At 48.1% G+C, this 25,596-nt stretch overlaps 1 protein-coding gene across 2 annotated transcripts in view; it reads left to right on the top strand.

Annotated features, from left to right (window-relative positions):
- Positions 1-25,596, top strand: part of map3k10 (mitogen-activated protein kinase kinase kinase 10) — a 58,033-nt gene that overhangs the window by 25,597 nt on the left and 6,840 nt on the right. Inside the window, exons 2-6 of one of the 2 annotated variants that reach the window (XM_078533143.1) lie at positions 18,184-18,364; positions 19,535-19,683; positions 19,819-20,006; positions 22,610-22,850; positions 24,150-24,272. In XM_078533143.1, coding sequence (XP_078389269.1) covers positions 18,184-18,364; positions 19,535-19,683; positions 19,819-20,006; positions 22,610-22,850; positions 24,150-24,272 — 882 coding nt within the window. The remainder of the gene's footprint in view (positions 1-18,183; positions 18,365-19,534; positions 19,684-19,818; positions 20,007-22,609; positions 22,851-24,149; positions 24,273-25,596) is intronic. The other variant, XM_078533144.1, reaches the window with a different exon arrangement.

The following is a 25,596-nucleotide window of genomic DNA, read 5'->3' on the forward strand; positions in this document are numbered from 1 at the left end:
TAGGCGCACCCACAGTGCTTTTTCTCTGTAGTGGATTGAGTGTCTTGCGAGGCCATTTCACAGGGCAGTTGAGTCAACCACATTGCTGTGGGCCTGGGGTCACATGTAGACCAGACCGGGTAAGGACGGCAGATTCCCCTTCCTGAAGATGGGCGTTGGTGACGGCAATCCGGAAGTCCGGTGATCCTTATTAATGATTTGACTTCCAGTTTCTGAACTGAATTTAGATTTTCCCCCCAGTTGCCATGGTGAGATTTGATCTCATGTCTCTGGAGCATCAGCCTGGGCCTCTGGACTACTTGAAGGCGTGGGCAAATCAGTCCGAGATAAAATAACAAAGGTTCACAATCCTCACCGCCATTCGTGGGCAGATCAGCAAGTTGAAACGAAGAGAAACGCCAAGATTTGTAAACTCAGAGCTAACCGCTCGCTTCCTACTGCACCACCAACTTTACAAAAACATCACCTTGTCCTCCGCCATCGCATAATCTTTAAGAATTTGTACATTAAGCTCACCACAGACATTAGGGGCTGATATACCCCTTTAATGATGTGGTAATTATTAATAAAACGGAAATCAAATTTTGCCATTTAAATTTATACTGTTGACTCTCATTCCTACAGGTGGCAAATTTCTCTTAATTTAAAAAATTTTCTTACTATGCCTTTCTGCCTCTCTTTCCCCTCTCATTTTTGAAATGTTTCTTTCTCTCTCTTTATTTCTCTTTCTGTTTGACGCGAATTCATCCATGATATTCCCCTTTCTTTTCCAATTGTACCAGCCATAGCTCAGTCGGTAGCAAATTCGCCTCCAAATTAGAAGGTTCCAGGTTCAATTCCCGCTCCAGGACTTGAGCACAAAAATTTGTCACTCCCAATAGAGTACTGAGGGAGTACTGAGGGAGTGGTGCACTGTCTGAGGTGCCGTCTTTCAGATGAGATGTTAAACTGAGGCCTGTTCATCTGCCCTTTCAAGTAGGTGTTAAAGACTTGACCAATATCACTAAAGCAGATTATCTGGTGATTATCACACTACTATTTGTGGGAACTTGCTGTGCGCAAATTGGTTGCTGTATTTCCTACATAAGAGTGAAGTACTTTTTGAAATGTAGTCATTGGCTATAAAGCACTTGAGATGTCCTGTGGTCATGAAAGATGCTGTATAAATGCAGATCTTTCTTGATCTCGAAATCTCAATGGTTAAGGAGATAGACTGTTGGCTTTGTCATTCACTGAGGCCCCAATGCCTTCTCCAATCTGATATCCATCACACTTTCAACCAGTTGCACGCAAATTATATTCAAGCTAAAGGGTGTCAGCTAAAGTCTAACAAGTGGGAAACAAAAGGTCCCCATGCCCGCTAGAGTTGGCCCAAACTTGTCGAGGTTAACAGAGATTGGACAAATTTTATTGGATTGTTTGTTGCTGTTTGTGTCATTCTTTCAGAGAGAAATAGCAGCTGTTGGTAGGAGATTTGTTTCTGTGTATTCACCAAGACTTCGTTGCTGTGCCTGGCTCTGAAGTAGACCATTCATGACTGAGATCAAAAACAGAAAATGCTAGAAATATTCAGCAGATCTGACAGCATCTGTGGAGAGAGGAACGCCGGGTTAACATTTAAGGCCGATGACATTTCGCCAGAACTAAGAGGCTGGCAATGGTTTGGCCACAAGCCCTCAAAGGGGTGGAGGTAACAACTCTGGTTACTGATGTGGAGGGCAACTCTCTCCACTCATCGGCCCCCAGTCACTATCAGGGATTGTACTGAGTGGTATACACCATAATGTTCCCAAAATTATCCTGATTTGATGTTTTATGAAGCCCAAATTACTACACCTGCTGTGGCATAGAATATCAATCCCCCCAACCAATCATTTGAAAGAGATTTGCCAACTTGGTGCCAAATGTTACTCTGGCTTTGAGCAGCTTTGTGTTTTGAGCCCTTAGGGAATGACTAACTCCCCTGCTTTTCTTCAAAATGCTGGTTGTGGGATCCGCCATATCCACCCATTTTCCTTCAACAGCACCTTCCAAGCCTGTGACCTCTACCACCTAGAGGGACAAGGGCAGCAGACAATGGGAACACCACCACCTGCAAGTTCCCCTCCGAGTCGCTCACCATCCTGGCTTGGAAATATGTCACCATTCCTTCACTGTCGCTGGGTCACAATCCTGGAACTCCCTCCCTAACAGCGCTGCGGGTGTACCTACAACATATGAACTGCAGCGGTTCAAGAAGGCAGCTCACCACCACCTTCTCAAGGGCAATTAGGGATGGGCAACAAATGCCCTCCTTGCCAGGGAAGCCCACATCCTCTGAATGAATTTTTAAAAAGACCAGAAAGGGCAGACGATTTAATGTTAACCTTGAAAGATGGCACCTCTGACAGCGCAGCATGCCCTCAGTGCTGTTGTTGCGAGTGTCAGCCTAGATTTTGAGCTTGGACCCAAGCTCACATCACGTAAGACATCAGCCAGAGGCACGAGATCTTAATCCAGTTGGTTATGGAGTGAATCCAAACCTAGGTCCTACATTGAAAGCTCGTGATCTAACTCACAGTGACAGTGGCTCCAGAGGTGAAAGGGTCAATTAGCTGCTGCAATTGGCCAAAAAAACAACAGATCCACATTTCCCGTATAATTAATTGGCTGCAAAATGCTTTGGGACAACCCCTAAGATGTGAAAGATGCCCGATTAAAAAGGGAAGTTTGTGTTTTCTTTACCATGGAAGGAAAGCATCAGGCTATCATTGTGATGTGCCTTTAAGGGATAGCAGCATGTCATCACTGGAAGGGAAGTGTGTCATGTTTTCCAGTCTCAGTTTCACTTTGTTCTGTGGGCAGAACACAGTGCACACAGCTCTGCTGCTGATGTCTTCAAGCTTTCTACCTTTGTATAGATGTTCTCATGCGCCTAGCCTCAATAAGCGAGCCCCGCAACGTGTATATGTGCCTTTACGTCATTATAAAAACATGACAGTTATAAACAGCAAGAGTCAAGAAAATGTACGGAATGAAAATAAATATTTTACAAAAAGTACAGCTGTGCAGAAGATTCATCTCCCGGTCTCCCGTGGTCCTTGTAGCAACAATAACTTCAACTTTAAAATCGAGGTCCTGCTGGACCGGCTGCCACTATGGGTTAGCGGGTCAGGGGATGAGGGGATGTGGGTGGGGAACGAGGTGGAAGGGTTGACGGGTGATCTGGACTGGGTGCGAGTTAACAAAGGCGGAGATGGGTGTCACATTAGGGCTGCTCCCTGTCCTCTTGACAGTCAGAACTAAAGACTGCACGTGGGCAGAAGGGATAATTCAGCAGACAAATGATGACAAAGTGGCCAAATAAATGGAATTGTCAATTCTTTTATAGACCAATTACACAGCACTTTTCAGAGCATTCCAAAGCACTTTAAAACCACTGAAGTAATTTTTAAAGTGTAGCAGACGCTGTTGTAATGTAGGAAACGCGACAGCCAATTTGCGCACAGCAAGATCCCACAAGTAGCAATGTGATAAGGGCCAGATAATCTCTCTTTGTGTGATTTTTGTTGAGGGATAAATATTGGCCAGGACACAGAAGACAGCACCCCTGCTCCTCTTTGAATAGTGACAATGGGATATTTTTAAGTTCACTTGAGAGGGCGGACAGGGCCAGGGTTTAATGGATTAAAAGGATTTTCCAACACTGCTCCATGTTATCTCTCAATCTCAATTGATAATAAAGTTCATGAGAAAACATAAACTGTAATAAAAACATCACCTCCCATTCAATCCTAGGCATGTGCTAATTTCTGCAAAAGATGTACGGCCATTTGGCCCATCTGGTCCCTGCTAGCGTTAATGCTCCACATACGGGTGTCAAGCAAGTTAAAGCCCCCATCTCTCAGAGGTTTGATGTTGTATTCTGGCTTCAGGTCTTCCTTCTCTTCTGTGATTTCTCTTCTATTTGGACTGATGCTTAGACCCTCCGCGTGTTTGTACTTCAATCATTTCGGCCGGCCCAGTCACAGGCGAATTAACCTGGCATTTAAAAAGCCGACACTTAAATTTGATGCATCAACGACAATTTTTGGACAGGGTTCAGTGTGGGTTTCAGTGCGAATACTGAGTGAGCCCAGTCAGCACATACTCCACATTATCCTGTCGTCACGCAGAAACACAGAGCGCTTAAAGGCAGGTCCAGCAATGCCTCCAATTTAAAATTCTTATCTGTGTTTTCAGAGCTTTCCTTGGCCTTGCTCCCTCCCTATCTCTGTGAGCTCCCCCAGCCACACAGCCCTCTGAGATCTCTGCACCCCCCCCAAATTCTGGCCTCTTGCACGTCCTTGACTTTCGTCGCTCTCCCGTTGGCGGCTGTGCCTTCGTCTGCCTGGACCCTAAGCTCTGTGGATATCCCTCCCTAAATCTCTTGGCCTCTCTCCTCTGCTTTAAGGGGCTCCTTAAAACCTACATGACAGACATTGCTGTTGAAAAGTACTTCATGAGGCGTTGAGAGATATTTCTGAGGGCTGTGATAATACGTGGCGTTAACACAAGCCTATCTTTCTCCTGTTTGGATGCTGTGGTCCCTCTGGCTTTAACAGAGGGGTTTCACTTGCCGTATGACTGCTGGGATTGCACTGGGTACATAACATTCTCCTGGTGGGTGCAAGAGGAAAGGCAGAGAGTTAGCATCACAACCCATGGGAGTGTGGGGACCCGAGTGCTGAGGCAGGAGGTCTCTCAGCTCCCAAAGGTGTGATGCCTGCTGCAGTCAAATAGCCTAGCTGTAGCGTTGAACAAGGGCCACTTGGACAGGAGGTGCCTGTCATCTGTGGAAGTTTACCTGGCTGAGGGAGCTGGCACCTTCAGTACTGGAGGGAAGAAATTTGGAGTGAGGGAGGTTGGCAGGTGAAGGGTTAACTTGCCTGGTTTCAGACTGAAACTCGACAATGAAGGGTTTGTTTTATTTCCTGTATTTGGTTGCAGGGAAGGGACTGATCCCTATCAGGTGACCTTGACATTTGTCAGACTCTGGAGCAAGTGCTGGTTTAACATTGCATTTTTCGTCTGTCTCTATGACCCTGTGTCTCTACCTCTGCCTGTGTGTGTGTGTCTCTCCCTTTCTCGGTCTCTCTCTCTGTGTCTCTGCCTCTCTCTCTCTTTCTCTCTGTGTCTCTGCCTCTCTCTCTTTCTCTCTGTGTCTCTGCCTCTCTCTCTTTCTCTCTGTGTCCCTGCCTCTCTCTCTTTCTCTCTGTGTCTCTGCCTCTCTCTCTTTCTCTCTGTGTCTCTACCTCTCTCTCTTTCTCTCTGTGTCTCTGCCTCTCTCTCTTTCTCTCTGCGTCTCTGCCTCTCTCTCTTTCTCTCTGTGTCTCTGCCTCTCTCTCTTTCTCTCTGTGTCTCTGCCTCTCTCTATTTCTCTCTGTGTCTCTACCTCTCTCTCTTTCTCTCTGTGTCTCTGCCTCTCTCTCTTTCTCTCTGTGTCTCTGCCTCTCTCTCTTTCTCTCTGTGTCTCTGCCTCTCTCTCTTTCTCTCTGTGTCTCTACCTCTCTCTCTTTCTCTCTGTGTCTCTGCCTCTCTCTCTTTCTCTCTGTGTCTCTGCCTCTCTCTCTTTCTCTCTGTGTCTCTACCTCTCTCTCTTTCTCTCTGTGTCTCTACCTCTCTCTCTTTCTCTCTGTGTCTCTGCCTCTCTCTCTTTCTCTCTGCCTCTCTCTCTTTCTCTCTGTGTCTCTGCCTCTCTCTCTTTCTCTCTGTGTCTCTACCTCTCTCTCTTTCTCTCTGCGTCTCTGCCTCTCTCTCTTTCTCTCTGTGTCTCTGTCTCTCTCTCTCTCTCTCAGTGTCTCTGCCTCTGTCTCTCTCTCTCTGTGTCTCTGTCTCTCTGTCTCTCTCTCGGTGTCTCTGTCTCTCTCGCTCTCTCTCGGTGTCTCTGTCTCTCTCTCTCTCTCTCAGTGTCTCTGCCTCTGTCTCTCTCTCTCTCTCTCTCTTGGTGTCTCTGTCTCTCTCTTGCTCTCTCTCTCTCGGTGTCTCTGTCTCTCTCTCTCTCTCTCTCTGTGTCTCTGTCTCTCTCTCTCTCTCTCTCTCGGTGTCTCTGTCTCTCTCTCTCTCTCTCTCTCTGTGTCTCTGTCTCTCTCTCTCTCTCTCTCTCTCGGTGTCTGTCTCTCTCTCTCTCTCGGTCTCTCTGCCTCTCTCTCTCTCTCTCTCCCGGTCTCTCTGCCTCTCTCTCGGTCTCTCTCTCTTGGTCTCTCTGCCTCTCTCTCTCTCAGTCTCTCTGCCTCTCTCTCTCTCTCTCTCGGCCTCTCTCTCTCTCTCTCTCTCCAATTGCAAATAAACAAACCCTTTGATAAACCTTCTGTGTCTGTTCACCAGCACAGCTGCAGTTCACGACAGCAGAGACAAGGCATCACTCCCGACCTTTCTGAAGGTCAATGGAGAGATGGACTGTATCTCCGCCTTTACTCACTGATGGGCCTGTTCCCCAGGTGACCTCTTGGGCCTCATGCCCAAGGCAGGTTGTTATTCATGTGTGAGGCTTGGCCATGAGCCTTCAGTGGGTAGGGTAGTTCGACCATGCCAATATGGCCTGGGTCTGATCTTGTCCAAACGCAATGCCCAAATGGGCTACCCCACTAAGTGATAGTGAGTGTAGGTGCGGTGGGGAGAGTAAGTCACCTTTCAGTTCCTCAAGCCACGACTGGTTAATCGTTGAAACCCTTGGCTGAGACCTACTCGCAGCACAACAGGCATTGACTCTGGGATCTTCCTATTCCCTACAGCATGAATCATACTTGGGAGGCACGCTTACCTCCATAGGCATTGCAGGAAAAGCTGTGGGTTCAAGTCCCACTCCAGAGATGTGAGTGTATAACCCAGGCCAACACTCCCAGTGCAGTAAAGGGTGTGCTGCAGTGTCAGTGGTGCCACCTCTTGCATGAGATGCCAAACCGAGCACCTGCCTGCCCCCTCGGGTCATGTAAAAGTTCCCAAGGAATCACAATGTGTTGTTAAAGGGCACAAGGTGTTGATGAGAAAGTGTTGGAGTACAGATCTCATTGGGTCTTCACTATCTGACCAATCTTGTACAGATCCAGATGGTGAGCGTCTACAGACTATCATATCTGAAAGGTCAGGACTGGGGTCTGGGATGGGCCTGGGGCTAAGCCTTGCCCTTGAGCGGTTGAACATAAACTGTTGATTGGTAACCCATAACTACGTACGTATCCAAGATACTGCCATGCATGGGTGTTGTCTCGATGCCTGCTTCTCCCAGGCTCTAGCACACAGTCTGCTATTATGTGACTGTCTACATCATACTGTAGATGTGACTGTCTACATTATACTGTAGGTGGTACTGTTCTCCAGGCCCACATTAGCCCTTATTCTGCCGAACACCCTTACACTACAATGGCATGCTGTTATCCTTTAAAGATATGTTACAAGAGGCCTATCTTCACGGTCTGTAATTATGAGTGGACAATACATAACAATCAGCCTTGGTCAAATTCCCAAGTGCTAATCCTTAAGGCGTAAAGGCCGATTGTAGTTGTCCTGAGGTGGCAACCTGGGACTTTCTGGGATGCTGAGTGAGTAATGTGCAGCAAGATCCCACAATGCCCGGAGGTCATCCTTCTTTTCTGTGTGACGTTTTTTGAGGGAGGAATGTTGGCCAAGACTCCTGGAGAACTCTACCCTTTTGCAAACAGGTGACAACATGGGGCTTTAACCATCCATCTGACCAGGCAGTGCAGCACTCCCTAGGTTTAATGTCCCACCAAAAGACCGCACCTCGGACGGTGCAGCATCTCCCTTAGTTACTGGTGTTTTGGCCGAGATTTTGTGCCCATGTCTCTAGAGTTGAACCCATGTTATAGCTCGGAAGTGGGGGTGCTACTCACTGAGGCTCAGCTGACCTGTCACTTACACCATTTATAACCCTCGATCGACCCTCAGTTCATTGGGTGACGTGCTTGATAGAGTTCTGACAATGCAGAATATAAATTCAAGTATTACTTTTGGTGGTATTTTATTGGAGCGGGGTAATTTTTAAAACTGTGAAAAAACAGCACACAGACCGAATGAGCTCGCAGGAAGGTTCCTGTCGACTCTACAAGGGCACCTTTAGATCCATCAGGTGTGTTCCACCTTGACAAAACCGGTTTCTAAATGGAGCCAAGTTTACACCCAACAGGAAGTAGATGCTTTTGAAATGAAGAGCGGAGAGTTGGCAGGTGGGACCTATGTTCCCCCACCCATCCTGTTTCCATGGCAACCTCAGCCACTAGCTATACCATCAAAGAGGTCTCAGTCAGCTGGTTGGAGACTGTGCTATCCATTCCGAGTCTGCTATTAAAGCCGGGGCCAGTCACACAGGAACAACAGCAAATATAAAAATGCCACTTAGCCCAACTGGTCCACGTTGGCGTTTAGGCTTCACACAAGCCTCCCCGCAGCCCTTTCCATCCTCCAATGTATCTCTGCTTTTCCCCACAACCACTCCCTGTGGTAGCGAGTTCCATATTCTCACCACCCTCTGGATAAAGGAGTTTCTCCTGATTTCACTATTAGGATTAATAGATTTTCTTTTTATTTAGGACGCTTAATTTTGGACACCCCCCTCCTACATTTAGAACAGGAGGAAGCCATTCAGCCCCTCGAGCTTGTTCTGCCGTTCAGTAAGATCACGACCGAACTGTAATCTAACTTCATATCCCTTTGTCCCACATCCCTTAATGCCTTTGGATAACAATTTATCAATCCCTGATTTAAAATTAACAATTGATCAAGCGTCAATTGCTGTTTGCGGAAGAAAGTTCCAGATTTCTATCACCCTTTGTGTGTGCACCGCAAATAGAGGGAGAGAGACAGGCCAAACATTGACACACTTGCCTCCTGGGTCATGAGAAGTAGCCACATTAATATAGGATCTCTCACTGATGGGATTTACGGCCAATTTGAGGTGTCGTCACTGTTGTAATGGAGGAAACTCAGCAGTCAGTTTGCGCAAAGCAAGATCCCACAAACAGCAATGTGATAGCAACCAGATAATCTGCTTTTTTTTCGTGTGTGATGTTGATTGAGGAATAAATATTGGCCAGGACACTGGGGAGAACTCCTCTGCTCTTTTTCGAAATAGCGACCATGGCCCCAGCAGGCAGATGGGGCCTTGGTTTAATGTCTCATCCAAAAGACTGCACCCCCGACAGTGCAGCGCTCCCTCAGCACTGCACTGGAGTGTCAGCCTTGGTTTTTGTGCTCAAGCCCTGGCACGGGACTTGAACCCAGAACCTTGTGATTCAGAGGTGAGCATGCTACGCAGTGAGCCACAGCAGACACACACAAATTGCTTCTCCTCTAGTTCTTTTGCCAATTTTTAAAATATCTACGATCCCTAGTTACTGCCCAATTGCCAGAAGAAATAGTTTCTCCTTTCTTTATTAATTCTCGGAATGCGGGCGTCGCTGGCTGGTTAAGCATTTATTTCCCATCTCTAATTGCCCTTGAGAAGGTGGTGGTGAGCTGCCTTCTTGAACCACTGCAGTCCCTGTGGTGTGGGTACACCCACAGTGCTGTTAGGGAGGGAGTTCCAGGATTTTGACCCAGTGTCAGTGAAGGAACGGTGATATATTTCCAAGTCAGGATGGTGAGTGGCTCAGAGGGGAACTTGCAGGTGGTGGTGTTCCCATGTGTCTGCTACCCTTGTCCTCTTAGATAGTAATGGTCGCTGGTTTGTAAGGTGCTGTCGAAGGAACCTTGGTGAGTTCCTGCAGTGCATCTTGTAGATGGTACACACACTGCTGCTACTGTGCATCGGTGGTGGAGGGAGTGAATGTTTGTGGATATGGTGCCAATCAAGCGGGCTGCTTTGTCCTGGATGGTGTCCAGCTTCTCGAGTGTTGCTGGGGTTTTATTCTTTCAAAACTCCTCTCAATTTCAAACATCTCTGTTAAATTTCCCCTTAACCTTCTCTGCTCTAAGGAGAACAATTCCAGCTTCTCCAATCTCTCCACATAACAGAGTTCCCTCATCCCTGGTATTATTATGGTAAATCTCTTCTGTACGCTCTCTAACTATTAGCCCTCACTTCAAAGGGACCGGAATACAAAGGGGGGGAAGTTATGTTACATTTGTGACTTGGAGGGGAACTTGCAGGTGTCTCATGTGTCTGCTGCCCATATTCTTCTAGTTCCTCCATGTCTATCTGCCTTGATGTGTTGGGGAGGCTTGCACACTCTGACGATCCTTTGTGTGCTGCTGTTAGGAACTCCCTGCTCCTGGTAGGGTCACCCATGGTGGCAAGGTCAGGGGAGCTGTCAGACCAAGTGCGGTCCAAAACAGAACAGGCAAAGGAAGACTGTGTGTCTCAGTGGCCGAGTAGGTGGGAGAAGGCTGCAGCAGCAAGATCGCCCCTGGTCATCGTGGCTTGACACATCACCAACACCTGACCACCAAATCGTCAAGATTGGGTGGACAGTGATGGCGTCCCTATGTCCCCACTAAGTCATGTGCAGATTTCTACCAGGGTCCATCTGCCAAGTCCTGCAGCGATAAAGGATTGGTGATGGGGACTGCGCAGTGAACTGGGTTAAGTTCTGGTTAAGAATCTGCACACAAGCAACTGACCCATGAAGGTTGTTGGACACCTGTGTTGGGACAGAGGTGTCTTTGGTTAGCAGCATCTGTGACTGAGCAGTCCTCTTCAGAATACCCTCCGCTCATCCCAAATGGGGAGGAAACTGGAAGAAAAGAGTTCTAGGTGGTAGAGGTTGCAGGTTTGGAAGGTGCTGTCGAAGGAACCTTGGTGAGTTGCTGCAGTACATCTTGTAGATGGTACACACACTGCTGCCACTGTGCATCAGTGGTGGAGGGGGGTGAATGTTTGTGGATGGGGTGCCAATCAAGTGGGCTGCTTTGTCCTGGATGGTGTCGAGCTTCTCGAGCGCTGTGGGAGCTGCACTCATCCAGGCAAGTGGAGAGTATTCCATCCCACTCCTGACTTGTGCCTTGTGGATGAGGAAACAATTTGCGAGACATGGGAATTAATACATAATGAGCCATCGCAGTCTCAATTAGGTGAACTGCTCAGAATAACATCTTTACATTTTGTCCTTATCTGTGCATCCAGGACACATTCAATCATTAAATGGGGAAATGGCAAGTGTGTTAAGAAAATAGGTTCAGTAATTTACTACTGACAATTCTGACCTTTTATTACCTGGCTTTTTCCAAAAAATGGGCAGGAGCTGGGACTCTAATCATTGACAGCTCACCCAAGGCAAGTTCCCTCAATAATCAGCTTCTACCTGACATTGGGATGGTCATTATTTGCATTAATTCCACCCCCCCTCCCCCCACACCGAGGGAGTACCTGAGAGAGACCTTAAAAAGGGACAGGTCAGGTTAAACAGAGCTGTACCTTAGCGACAGCATGTTACAGGCTCTGTTGCAAATACCCCAGACTCCCTGCACGAACATCAGCAAGAAAGGCCCTGTTTACCAGCAATACAGCCTGGGTTAATTTTGTCACCCCTTTCCTCTCTTCCCCGATTGTTGCGGGATAACTCCAAAGGTTAAATAAAGTAAGGGAAACAGGGCCAAGGCCCAGAGTGCAGGGCAATCTGACCAACCGGCCTCTCCAATGCTGCGGAATGTGTCCGATCAGGATCACATGTCAGCCCCTTTGTTTGGAACAATACGAGTGGACTTGGCGGCACTCACCATCCTGTGGGGACTACTACCCTGGTCTGTGTTTTTATCTTTTCAAAAACTTCCTATTATTGATCTTAGTAAACAATCTGTTCTACTCCAAATAAACCCCGCAGAGTTTCTAGATCCTCTCGCGTTCCATCACAATCAATTGTGGCTTCACCCCTTAGCCTAGCGTGAGTGAAAACAGGCAACCTGGTCATCGCGTTGCTGTTTGTTGGGATGTTGCTGTGCGCACCATGACCATCGTGCTTCCATACTTTACGAGAGCAAAGCAATTCATTGGCTGTAAAGTGCTTTGGGACGGCTAAGGTTGTGAAAGGCGCCATATAAATGCAATTCTTTATTTTACATGTTAATCCCTCGTTCGCCTTAATCGCCAAGTTGCTGCTCCCTCTGTAGGGTTTTGATGGGGGCTGGGAGTGTTCGGGTGGGGAGGTGAGGTGACGCGTTCAGTCGCAAGGGTCGATGCTGAGATATTCTCTTCCATATCCCCCGGACAGTCCAGAATAAGGATCGCAGATCAAGTTGAGGGGATGACCGTTTTAGACCGAGATGAGAAATTTCTTCACTCAGAAAATGATAAATCTTTGGAACTCTCTACCCCGGAGAGATGCGGATGCCCAGTCATTGAGTATATTCGAGGCTGAGACCGATGAGGTTTTTGGATACTATGGGAATACTGCGGGAAGTTGAAGTTGGGATAGGAGATCAGCCGTCAGATTGAGAGGAAATTAGGGTTTCAGTTCAAACAATCACAGGATGGTTACAGGACAGGCCATTTGGCCCATCGTATCCTTGCTGGCTCTCTCTGTAAGAGCAGCTTGTACTAGTTCAGTTCCCCCGCTTTTCCCCCGTATCCCTGAAAAATTTCCCTCTTCGGCTCTTTGTCCAATTTCCTTTTGGAAAGCTAGGATTTGAACTGCTTCTAGAAGCTGAATGGGAAACGCTACAAGACGCAGTGGTATATACATGTGAGGAATAGGTCCCGCTTCCAAAAACACACACAATCAGAAAGATCTGTGGTTTTCATTTTAGAATTTTCTGGCCTGTTCCGGAGTCTGATCTGCAGCGACCCAGAGAGATTTGGAATATAAACAAAAGAGTTGACACGGTTGACAGGTGCCTGGGGAAGTAAAGGCAGTTAACACGCCATCGTCGCTTGATTCAGTCAGGCTTTGAGCACCAGTGAATGAAACGAGGCTCTCCATTTCCATCTCCCTCCATACTGCATTGTCGTTTGTGGGATCTTGTTGTGTGTACACTAGCCGCCATGAGACCCAGGGCTGCTTGTGTGCAAATTTTTGAAGGTGACAGTGACAGGTTAACAAAGCATATGGGATCCAGGCTTTATAAATAGCGACATAGAGTACAAAAAGAAAGGAGCTTACATTAACCCTTTATGAAACACTAGCTGAGCCTCAACTGATGTATGGTGTCCCATTCTGGGCTCCATGCTTGAGGATGGATTTGGAGAAGAGGCAGAGGAGATTTGCTAGAATATTTCCAGGGATGGTGTTTGCAGAATGATGATGAGAACATGACCAAGTGTTTGGAGAACGGGAGAAAAGCTCTGGAAGACAGGAGTATGAAGACCAAAGACCCAACTTATGGACTGACAATTTGAGCCTAGGGGAAGAGCATCAGAGTGAAGGTGTAAAGATTCTGGGTGAAGACGTGCGGAAAGTGAATAGCTTCAAATACCTGGGGTCAATGATGGCGGAGGATGGAAGAATAGGAATGGAAATTAAGCAACGGGTTTTCTCTGGTTGGAGTAATTGGAAGAAGTGCAATTTGGTATTATTGCTGAAACGGAAAGGAAGAACCTACAAGACGGTTGTGAGACCGGCCTTGTTATATTGTGCAGAAATCTGGGCAACATCACGAAGAGAGGAACAATGACAGGATACTAATGAGATGCGTACTCTGAGATGGATGTGTGGAGTAACGGGAAGGGACAAAATAAAGAGCCGGTACATCAGGGGATCGGTGAAGATTGTGGGAGCATCGAAGAAATAGAAGTGATTGAAATGGTATGGTGATCTGATGCAGAGCGAGAGAGAGAGAGGGAGGAAATGTGGTGAGGGAAGTGATGGAGATGGGACTGGCAGGAAGAAGGACAAGGGGAAGGCCTAAGACCAGATGGAAAGATGCAGTGGTGAGAGACTTAAATGCAGCAGGATTGGAAGAGGAGTGGGTGACGGAGAGGAGGGGAGAAGTGCGATCAACCAGCATTGTGGTGACCCCAAGTAAATTGGGAGAAACTGGAAAAAAAATCAGGTTCCAGGGATGAGGGATTTCAGCCTCGTGGATGAACTGGAGAAGGTTAAGAGGAGATTTGATAGCCGTGTTTAAAATCATGAAGGGTTTAGATAGAGCAAAAAACCAGAAACTGTTTCCAGTGGCCGAAGGGTTGATAACCAGGTGACACAAATTTACGGTGATTGGCAAAAGGGTCAGAGGTGATATGAGGAAAATTTTGGTTACACAGCGAGTGGTTAGAATTTGGAAAGCATTGCCTGATACAAAAGAATTGGATAAATGAAAGAAAGACTTACATTTTTGTAGCGCTTTTCATGACCACAGGACATGACCAAGTGCTTTGCAGCCAATGAAGTGCCTTTAAAGTGTAGTTGCTGTTATAATGTAGGAAACACAGCAGCCAGTTTGCGCATAGCAAGATCCCACAAACAGCAATGTGATGATGACCAGGTCATCTGTTTTTGTGACGTTGGTTGAGGGATAAACATCGGCCAGGACACTGGGGAGAACTCCCCTGCTCTTCTTCAGAATAGTGCCATGGGGTCTTTTACATCCACCCGAGGAGGCAGAGGGAGGCTCGATTTAACATCTCATCCCGAAGATGGCACCTCCGCACTCCCTCTGTACTGCACTGGAGTACTCCAGGAGAAACAAACTACAAGGATACGGGGAAGAGCAGCAGAGTGAGTCTAGCTGGATCGCTCTTAAAAGGAGCCAGTGCAGACTTAACAGGCTGAATGGCCCCTTTCTGTGCCTCCCTGTTCTATGATCCTGTGATTCACCCCTTCCTTCACTCCCTTACTCACCATGTTTCCTAACACCCTGTACCAATGGTGCTCAGTGTGTGAGTATGCGTGTCCCCACCCAGAGCAAATATGCTTATGTGATCCCTCCCAGTCTCTGTAATCTCCTCCAGCCCCACAGCCCTCCGAGATCTCTGCGCTCCTCTAATTCTGGCCTGTTGTGCATCCCCGATTTCTGTGGCTCCGCAATTGGCGGCCGTGCCTTCAGCTGCCTGGGCCCTAAGCTCTGGAATTCCATTCCTAAACCTCTCCCCCTCACCTTCCTCCTTTAAGACGCTTCTTGAAACCTGCCTCTTTGACCAAGCTTTTGTCCTTGCATTTAGTTACATAGCTCAGCATTTCCGTGGACTGGTGCTCTCTTTGAACCACAGCATCACAAGGCTCAGTTTGGCTCACTTGCTTAAACTCTGAGTCAGAAGGTTGTGGGTTCAATTCCTGCAACAGGACAGCAGCGGTTCAAGAAGGAGGCTGACCACCACCTTCTCAAGGGCGACCGGGGATGGGTGATAAATGCTGGCCCAGCCCACATCCTGAGAATGAATAAAAACAATGATAATCTAGAGCCAGCGCTTCAAGGCAGTACTGAAGGAGTGGAACAATGTTGGGGTTGGTGTTGGTTTTTGGAATGATTTGTTGAATCGAAACCTCATTTGCCTGTTCCCGTCAAATGATGTAAAGGAACATTATGACATTATTCCAAAGAGTCGGGGTTCGGGGAGGTTCCTCATGTACACTGGGACAACATTCCTCCCTTAAACAACACCGTCAAATTAACCAGATTATTTGCTCTTTTAATTCACTCTACTCAAGTATCGTTCCACCACTGAGGCAAAGCTGTCCATTATTTAAAAATTCATTCTCGGGATGTGGGCTTCGCTGGCTGGGCCCAGCATTTATTGCCCATCCCTAATTGCCCCTTGAGAAGGTGGTGCTGAGCTGCCTCCTTGAACCGCTGCAGTCCATGTGGTGTAGGTACACCCACAGTGCTGTTAGGGAGGGAGTCCCAGGATTTTGACCCAGCGACAGTGAAGGAACGGCCGATATATTTCCAAGTCAGGATGGTGAGTGGCTTGAAGGAGAACTTCCAGATGGTGGTGTTCCCATGTGTCTGCTGCCCTTGTCCTTCTAGATGGTAGTGGTCGTGGGTTTGGAAGGTGCTGCCTAAGGAGCCTTGGTGAATTCCTGCAGTGCATCTTGTAGATGGTACACACACTGCTGCTACTGTGCGTCGGTGGTGGAGGGAGTGAACGTTTCTGGATGTGGTGCCAATTAAGCGAGGCTGCTTTGTCCTGGATGATGTTGAACTTCTTGAGTGTTGTTGGAGTTCCACTCATCCAGGCAAGTGGAGGGTTTTCCATCACACCCCTGACTTGCACCTTGTAGATGGTGGACAGGCTTTGGGGAGTCGGGAGGTGAGTTACTCATCGCAGGATTCCCAGCCTCTGACCTGCTCTTGTAGCCACAGTATTTATATGGCTGGTCCAATTCAGTTTCTGGTCAAAAGTAGCCAGTCCACCGGGTATCATTGCTGTATACCTTGAGGTTAGCTAAGGATAATTGTCAGTGAGGGAGCAAAAACAGAAAATGCTGGAAAAACTCAGCAGGTCTGGCAGCATCTGTGTAGAGAGAAACAGAGTTAATGGTTCGAGTCTGTCTGACTCTTCAGAGTTTTAGTGAGGGAGGTTTGACTGATCAGCTGCTGTTTATTAAATTCCAAGCTCCAGATGGGAAGGAACTTGGCTTTAACTTCTTTAAAAACATTTAAGGGACTTTCAAAACTTCAATTTGGAAATTTGCATTTCCTGTACTGTCCGGAAATTCAATAGGGAGTGGTGAGGCCAGCAGTCGTTGCCCATCCCTAATTGAGAAGGTGGGGGTGAGCTGCCTTCTTGAACCGCTGCAGTCCCTGTGGTGTAGGTACACCCACAGTACTGTTAGGGAGGGAGTTCCAGGATTTTGAGATCAGGAGCTGTGACCCTGGAGTGAACCCAAACTAAGCATCGATGAGCAGGTTATTGCAGAGTAAGTCTGCTCGACCGCACTGTTGAAGGCATCTTCCGTCACTTTGCTGATGTTCAAGAGTAAACCGATGGGGCAGTAACTGGCCAGATTGGATTTGTCCTGTTCTTTTGTGAACTGTACATATGTGGGCACTTTTCCACATTGTTGGGTAGATGCCAGTGTTGTAGCTGGACTGGAACAGCTTAGCTTAGGGATATGGCTAGTTCTGGACATGTCTTCAGCACTATTGCCAGAATATTGTCAGGGCCCATAGCCTTTGCAGTATCCAGTGCCTTCAGCCGTTTCTTGATATCATGTGGAGTGAATCAAATTGGCTGGAGACTGGCCTGTGTGATGCTGGGGACCTGAGGAAGAGGCAGAGATGGATCAACCATCAATCAAGGTGATTTGAGTACTGGAGTGAAGATGTCTTGCTGCAATTGTATAGAGCCTCAGTGAGATTGCACCTGAAGTATTTGGTCCAGTTTTGGTCTCCTTACCTAAGGAAGGATATACTTTCCATAGAGGGAGTGCTGGAATTGTCCTATGAGTAGAGATTGAGGAGACTGGGCCTGTATTCTCTAGAGTTTAGAAGAATGAGAAGTGATCTGATGGAAACATAAAAAAGTTCTTACAGGGCTCAACAGGGGAGATGCAGGAAGAATGTTTCCCCTGGTTGGTGGGGGGGGTTTAGAACCAGGGGGCACAGTCTCAGAATAAGGAGTAGACCATTTAGGACTGAGATGAGGAGGAATTTCTTCACTGACAGTGGTGAATCTTTGGAATTCTCTACCCTAGAGGACTGTGGAGGGTCAGTCATTGAGCATGTTCCAGACAGAGATCGATAAATCCCTAGATATTAAAGACATCAAGGGATATGGTGATAGTGCAGGAAAATGGCATTGAGGTAGATGATCAGCCATGATCTTGTTGAATGGTGCAGCAGGCTTAAAGGGCTGAATGGCCTACTCCTACTCCTATTTCTTATGTTCCTGTTTATGTTCTTTATGTTCCTTTCCACAACGTTTCTGGCAGAAGACGATTGCAAATGCTTTAGCCTTGTCTTTTGCAAGGTTTTGGACTTTGCAATATTGTCTATAATGAAGCTCCAAATGGTTGGGTCTAATTTTCTGAGATTCCCACCTCTGCCTGGGACGGGGGTGATGGTGATCAAGTCCCCTGGGGAAGACCAGCACCCTCCAAAGCCCAGGTTAGGCCGTTGGGAATATAGTGTCCATTCTCCTGTGGGCTGAATTTTTGGGAAATCCCCCATTGGGTTATTAATGGAAACCAGTCTTGATTTCAAAGAGGAGGGAGGATGAAGATTGTGTAGGACGGGACCAACCCAGAGTTCAAGCGGGTGAAGTGGTTGTTCCCCTTCAGTGACATTCATGGACCGCTTTTGCTTTCTAAATGAATTATTCTTTGTATTTTTCAGTTTTGATCCTTGAGAAGGCAGAAGGCGATGATCTGGCCAACAAAACATTGAAGATCACGGATTTTGGCTTGGCAAGGGAGTGGCACCGCACCACCAAAATGAGCGCTGCGGGGACCTATGCTTGGATGGCTCCAGAAGTCATCAAATTGTCCCTGTTCTCCAAGGGCAGTGACGTGTGGAGGTAACGGGAAGACTGCAAACTGAGCCGGACTCCACTCCGTCAAAAGCGAATGCCCCAAAACTGTGAGAAAGAAATATCCCAGCGATCCCGAGGGGCAGAATTCTCTCCGTCGCCAAGTCCGCCCACTTCCAACTTCATGACGTCGTCCAGCTCCACCCCCCTGCCTCAACCTATCGCATGGACTGGCCATTCCAATACTTCCCTGGCTGGTCTCTCCTCTTGCACTCCCCCATAACCTTCAACTCTGCTGCCCATACCCTAACTCCCACCCAATCCCGTTCACCCGTCACCACCTGTATACGCCAACCGACATTGACTCCCAGCCCGACAATATCTCGATTGTAAAAAAAATTTCCATCCTCGTTTTCAAATCCCTCCATGGCCTCGTCCCTCCCCATCCCTGCCATCTCCTCCAGCCCCACGGCCCTCCCAGATCTATGCGTATCTCCACTCCTGGCCTCTCGTGAGACCTCGCTTCCTTCACCTCAACATTGATGGCCGTCCCATCAGCTGCCTAGACCAGGAATTCCCTTCCCAAACCTTTTGCCCACCTCTGTCCTCCTTAAAACCTACCGCTGGCTGTGTATTTAGCCATCCACTGTTATATCTCATCTTTTGGGTCGGTGTTAAATTTGTTTAAAGATCCCCATGATACACAACCAGGATGTTTTCCTGCATTGAAGGTGCTATATAAATGCAAGTTGCTGCTGTTGTAGTAGCTTGGTTAGTCTATGTAGGAGGGGGTAGGGTGGTGGTATAGTGGCATTGTCACTGACTAGTATTCCAGAGACCCAGGGTAATGCCCTGGGGATGGCAGATGGTGGAATTTGAATCCAATAAAAATCTGAAATTCAAAGTCTGATGATGACCATGAAATGATAAAAACCCATCTGGTTCACTCATGCCCTTTAGGGAAGGAAATCTGCCATCCTTACCCAGTCTGGCCTACACGTGACTCCAGACCCACAGCAATGTGGCTGACTCTTAAATGCCCCTCTGAGCAAGGGCAATTAGGGATGGGCAATGAATGCTGGCCCAGCCAGCGACACCCACATCCCATGATCGAACACAAAAAAACAAGTATGGAGCGTGAGACTGAAACATTCACAGACCCAGGCGGCTCCTCATGTTCTCGGGCAATTTTAATTCTTCTTTCGCTCTCCTCCTCAGCTTTGGGGTCTTGCTGTGGGAATTACTGACAGGGGAGGCACCATATCGCGAGATCGATGGACTGGCCGTGGCTTACGGAGTGGCTGTGAATAAACTGACCCTTCCCATCCCGTCCACCTGCCCCGAGCCCTTTGGAAAACTCATGGAAGGTAAGAGGGCCGCGGGTATGGTCTCGTTACGATCCATCTCAAATGTTATCGCATAGAGAGGATAACTTCCAATTATCACATGAAGTGGTCACCAGCAAAACCGAGTTTCTTTACTGTAGATGTGTTTGGTGACAGATTGTTGGAACTCGGACGCGCACAGCCGACCATCGTTCAACTCAATCCTCGCTCAGCTGGTCACCATCGAGCAGTCATCCCTCTTTGAGATGCCATTGGAGTCTTTCCACTCCCTACAGGAGGACTGGAAGCTGGAGATCCAGGAGATGTTCAACGAGTTACGGACAAAAGAGAAGGTAAGCAAGCAGGTGGGCCTGCAGGTTCGTGGCAGCACGAGGTCAACTGTCCTTCACTGAGGGCGGAGAGCCTGGACAGGGCATTAGGAAGCCCATCATCTCCCACTAGGTTGTCTGACAACCATCGTCGATGGGTTTTTACAACAATCGATGATGGTTGTCAGACAACCTAGTCCTTACCCGGTCTGGCCTACATGTGACTCCAGACCCACAGCAACGTGGTTGACTCTTAACTGCCCCCTGAAATAGCCCGGCAAGACACTCAGTTCAAGGGCAATTAGGGATGGGCAACAAATGCTGGTCTTGCCAGTGATGCCCACGTCCCATGAAAGAATAAGAAAAAAACATGAATGTTAGTCTTGCTCCAAGAGATGCCATTAGGCCGGATCTCCTGAGTGAGGGAATGATGGGATTATTCATGGCCCGGCAAATCCACGGGTGGCCAATGAGGTCAAAACAATCAAATGGAACTGAGATGGATTGAGCTGGTAAATGGCCCTCTCTGTCACATGAACCTGGAGTATAAATTCAGATTGTAACATTATGTAGACAACCATATATAGGGTCACCCCAAGCATTTTTGGTGGACGCAGCAATTTTCATTGTGATTGAATATCTGATCCATGTTTCTCTTCACCCTTATTGCCTAAAAATGCTGAACTTTGCTAGTGCCAGTCAGAAGGTAAGATCTTCCATTTTTAAAAATGTTCTTCTATCCTACAGTTATAAATATTAATCGATCATCTGTGCCATTGCACAGGAGCATCTTGAGTAAACTTAACCTTCAACTACTGTGGGGTTAGGGACAGCGAGTGTAACTCCACCAGAGTGCACCAAAGTAATTCAGCCCCCGTTTCTAAAGTCTTTGATTTTTGACCCTGTTCTGATGTAATAACCTGAGATTATTTATATTTGTTACATTACAAAACGGAGGGTAGTTTGGAAAGCGTTTATTTGAACATTGGAATTTCCCTGCAGCACCAGCTCAGGAGCTGGACGAGACTGAAATGCGGTACTACAGCGCCACCACTTGGTGAAAGGCTGTAATTCCAATGTGACGTTTACATAGGAAAATTCCATTATAAATGTGGAGACAAGAAATTATAAAAAGTTGACAACGTGACGACAGAAAGTGAGGTTTTCTTGTTGTTGTGCCTTCCTGCTCTTCCCTTGGAGAATGGTGTGAAGCAGTGGGAGGATTCACAGTCTGCTGGGCAGCAATGTGAATATTCCTTCCATCATTGTACCAGCCAAGAGGGTGGCTAGTGCTCAGTGGTGGGGGGTGTTTATGGACTCCCACAAACCATATGATGAGGGGAAGCCCACCCACACCCACTAGGTGTGCATACACCACTGGATGTCACCTCAGAATTTGGAGACAGTCTCTACTGGCCCAGGGCACTGTTTTAAAATTAGGGGTTGCCCTTTTAGAACAGAGATGAGGAGGGCTGTGTGACTTTGGAACTCTCTGCCTCAGAAGGTGATGGAGGTCGGGTCATTGAATATTTTTAAGGCAGAGGTAGATAGATACTTGTTAGGCAAGGGAATCAAAGATTATCGAGGGTAGATGGGAATGTGGAAATCGAAACACAAGAAGATCAGCTATGGTCTTATTGAATGGCGGAGCAGGCTCGAGGGGCCGAATGGTCTACTCCTGTTCCTATGTCTTACGTTCTTTGGACAGTTTGGATGGGGGGTTTGAACCCTCCACTTTGACTCAACAACAACAACTTGTATAGCACCTTCAACATAATGAAATGTCTTACGGTGCTTCACAGCAGCATTATAAACAAAGCATGACATCGAGCCACATAAGGAGGCATTAGGTCAGGTGACCAAGTCTTGGTCAAAGAGGTGGGGCTTAGGGAGCACCTTAAAGCAGGAGGTGGAGGTAGAGAAAGGCTCGGAGAAGTTTAGAGGAGGAATCCCAGAGCTCGGAGCCCAGGCAGCTGAAGGCACGGCCGCCAATGGCAGAGCGATGGGAATCGGGGGATGCTCAAGAGGCCAGAATTGGAGGAGCGCTGAGATCTCAGAGGGTGGTGAGGGCTGGAGGAGGTCACAAAGATAGGGAAGGGAGTGAGGCCTTGGAGGGATTAGAAAGCGAGGATGAGAATTTTAAGATTAACACGTTGCTTGACTGGGAGCCAATGTTCAGTGAGCAGCACAGGGGTGAAGGACGGTGGAGGTTGTTGGGGGCAACATGCAGAGTTTTGGAAGACCTCAAGTTTGTATAGGGTAGAATATGGGAGACCACCCGGGTATGAGTTGGAATGGTTGAGTCTTGAGGTAACAAAGGTGTGGAGGGGAATTTTAGCAGGTGAGCTGAGGGGTGGGGGAGGTGAAGTCAGGCGATATTACAGAGGTGCAAATAGGCAGCCTTAGCGATGACACGAATGAGATTAGAAGCTCATCTCAGGGTCAAATGTGACACAAAAGGGGCAGGAACAGCTTCCCTTGAGCTAATGGCCCCACCCTAAAGATGTTGTGGACGAGCGGCCTAGGCAGGTGCAGAGTTTGTAGCGCATTATGGATCAACCGAGCATCCTGCTTGTTCACAGTGTGAGGCCGAGCGGGATTAGCACCACCTTCCCTGTATCTGATCCCTTTGGTTTCAGGAGCTGCGGAGCTGGGAGGAGGAACTGAGCAGAGCGGCCGTCCAGCAGAGGAACCATGAGGAAGTCCTCCGGAGGCGGGAGCAGGAGCTGGCCGAGCGCGAGATCGACATCGTCGAGCGGGAGCTGAACATTATCATGCGGCAGCTGTACCAGGAAAAACCCAAAGTCAAAAAACGCAAGGGGAACTTCAAGAGGAGCCGGTTAAAGCTAAAAGACGGAAACCGGATCAGCTTACCGTCCGGTGAGTGCGGCCACTCCGCCAGGTGGAGCCGGGGCCAATCGGTTTGAGGGATCCAGTCTAAAAGGGGAGACTTGCATTTCTATAGCGCCTTTCATCAGCTCAGGGCTTGGCAACCAATGAAGCAGCTTGTTTTTGGGGTGCGCTCGCTGTTGTAATGTCGGGAACGTGGCAGCCAATTAGCGCACAGCAAGATCCCACATTGAGCAACGTGACAATGATCAGATAATCTGCTTTTAGCGGTGTTGGGTTGAGGGATAAATATTAGCACCAGGACACGGGTTTGGGGGTGGGGGAGGGAGGGGAGGAGCTCCCCTGCTCTTCTTTGTAATAATGTCACGGGATCTTTTACGTCACCCGAGAGGGCGGGGCTCATTCAGCTTCCTCCTGACAAACCCGCTCATCCCCCAGCCCAGCACCTGCCCTTCCCTCCCTTCCTCCCCCTCACCCAGAGCCCAGTCTTCACGTCCTAGACAATCAAACACGGATTTTTCACTCCATCCTAGTAATACTCTACCCCCCCACCCCCGCCAACCTTGGAATAACACTCATTGGGAAAACCCTAAGCCGAAATATCAGTCGGCTATTTAACCATGGGGGGCAGATATCAACCTCCTAATCCTACCCGCGGCCAACTTCTCCAGGGCCCTTGGGCTGACACTCTCTGTAACTCAGGACAAGGCGAGGGATCAAACTGGGATCTTCCTGTTCCTTGTAGCTCAGTCCCACACTGACTCATGCCAAGCTGGGTAGGGGCGGGAAAGGATGTCTCCTTGTTTTAATTACTCAGTGGAACAAGACATGAGCAGGTTGGGCCTCGTCCGATTGGAGTTTGGAAGAATGAGAGGTGATCTCAGGGAAACAGGTCAAATCCTGAGGGGGTGGTTTGGCAGGGCAGATGCCAAGAGAATGTTTCCCTTCGTGTGGGGAATCTAAAACTGGGGGACACAGTTTAAAAATAAGGGGTCTCCCATTTAAGACGGAGATGAGGAGGAATTTCTTCTCTCAGAGGGTCAATAGCCTATGGAATTCTCTCCCCCAGAGAGCAGTGGGGGCTGGGTCATTAAATATATTCAAGGCGGAGTGAGACAGATTTTTGATCGACGAGGGAGTCGAGGGTTATGGGGCGGGGGGACAGGGCAGGAAAGTGGAGTTAAGGCCACAATCAGATCGGTTATGAACTTGTTGAACGGTGGAGCAGGGGGTGAGGGGCCGAATGGCCTCCTCCGCCTCCTATTTCTAATGACCGTATGGGTGCTGCCTGGCGCCAAAAGATAACAAAGATTTCTGTTTGTCCGAAAGGGTTTGAGCACAAGATCACAGTGCAGGCATCGCCGACCGTGGACAAGCGGAAGGGTCAGGCGGCAGATGGATCAAGTCCACCTGGAAGCCCCATCATGATCCCCAGACTAAGGGCCATTCGCCGTAAGTTGTTGTTGTATGTATCTCTGCACCAGCTCCGTGATGCCAGGGCCTTAATTAAGCAGAATTATTAATTACAGGTTCAGTGACGAGTTAAAATGAAATCCGGTGTAGTTTAGCGGGTTGGTGTATTTAACTTTTGAGTATATTCGGCTATAACTTCTCAAACTTGTAGTTTAACAAAGGCGAATTTATTCCTCACCGTCAGCCCTAAGGTACAATATCAAACCCTTTCATAATTTTTAAAGACTTCTATCATATCATCCTTCAGTCTGTTCTTTTCAAGAGAGAAGAGCCCCGGCCTGTTCATTCTCTCCTGATAGTTGTAACCTCTCAGTTCTTGTGGCCTCCGTTGAACTTGGTGAGGCCACAGCTGGAGTATTGTGCCCAGTTTTGGTCTCCTTGCCTAAGGAAGGTTATACTTGCCGGGGAGAGAGAGAGCAACGAAGGTTCACTCAAATTCCTGGGATGGAGGGATCGTCCTATGAGGGAAGGTTAAATAGACGGGGCCCTTATTCTCTGGAATTGAGACGAGTGAGAGGTGATCTCATTCCCACATTGTCATAGGGCTCGATAGGGTAGGTGCAGGAAGGATATTTCCCCCTGGTTGTTGAGGGGGGCAGGCAGGGTCTAGAACCAGGGCCCACAGTCTCAGAGTAAGGGGCAGGCCATTTAACACTGAAATGAGGAGGAATTTCTTCACTCCGAGGGTGGTGAATCTTTGAGCCTCACTGCCCTCTGGGGCAAAGAATTCCAATCGTTGAGTATACTCAAGACTGAGATCGATAAGATTTCTACATATTAAAAACGCCAGGGGATACAGGGATAGTGCAGGAAAATGGGGTTGACGTAGAGGATCAGCCATGATCTCACTGAATGGCGGAACAGACTCGAAGGGCTGAATGGCCTCCCCCTGCTCCTATTTCTTATGTTCTGATGTTAACTCGAGCTCAGTGCCACCTTCACCTGCTGTACCAGGGGGTGCCTGAGCTGCAGACGGGGCTGGGGGGAGGGAGTGGCTCGGGAGTGGGCTCTCGTGGGGCCCGAACCTGGGCACCAGGGACCCTCGAAGTGCAGGGAACATGATTCTATTTTTGTCCTTGGATCTCACTTGCTGTTTCCCTTCTCCAGTTTGAGTTTTGAGTCTGGAGGTTTTGGGGAAAGGGCTGTTATTGAAAGGGCTGCCTCACTGGGGGATAAATCCCAGACCTGACCATCAAAGATCTGTGTCTATCTGCAGTGGGAACACTGCCTGGCGTTTATGGGTAGATGAAAGAGTGAAGTTAAAGAAACAGAAAGCACTGACCTCAAATCCTCTGGTGGAAAA

This window comes from Cetorhinus maximus, chromosome 32 (genome assembly GCF_964194155.1).
Source record: "Cetorhinus maximus chromosome 32, sCetMax3.hap1.1, whole genome shotgun sequence".
Taxonomy (NCBI): domain Eukaryota; kingdom Metazoa; phylum Chordata; class Chondrichthyes; order Lamniformes; family Cetorhinidae; genus Cetorhinus; species Cetorhinus maximus.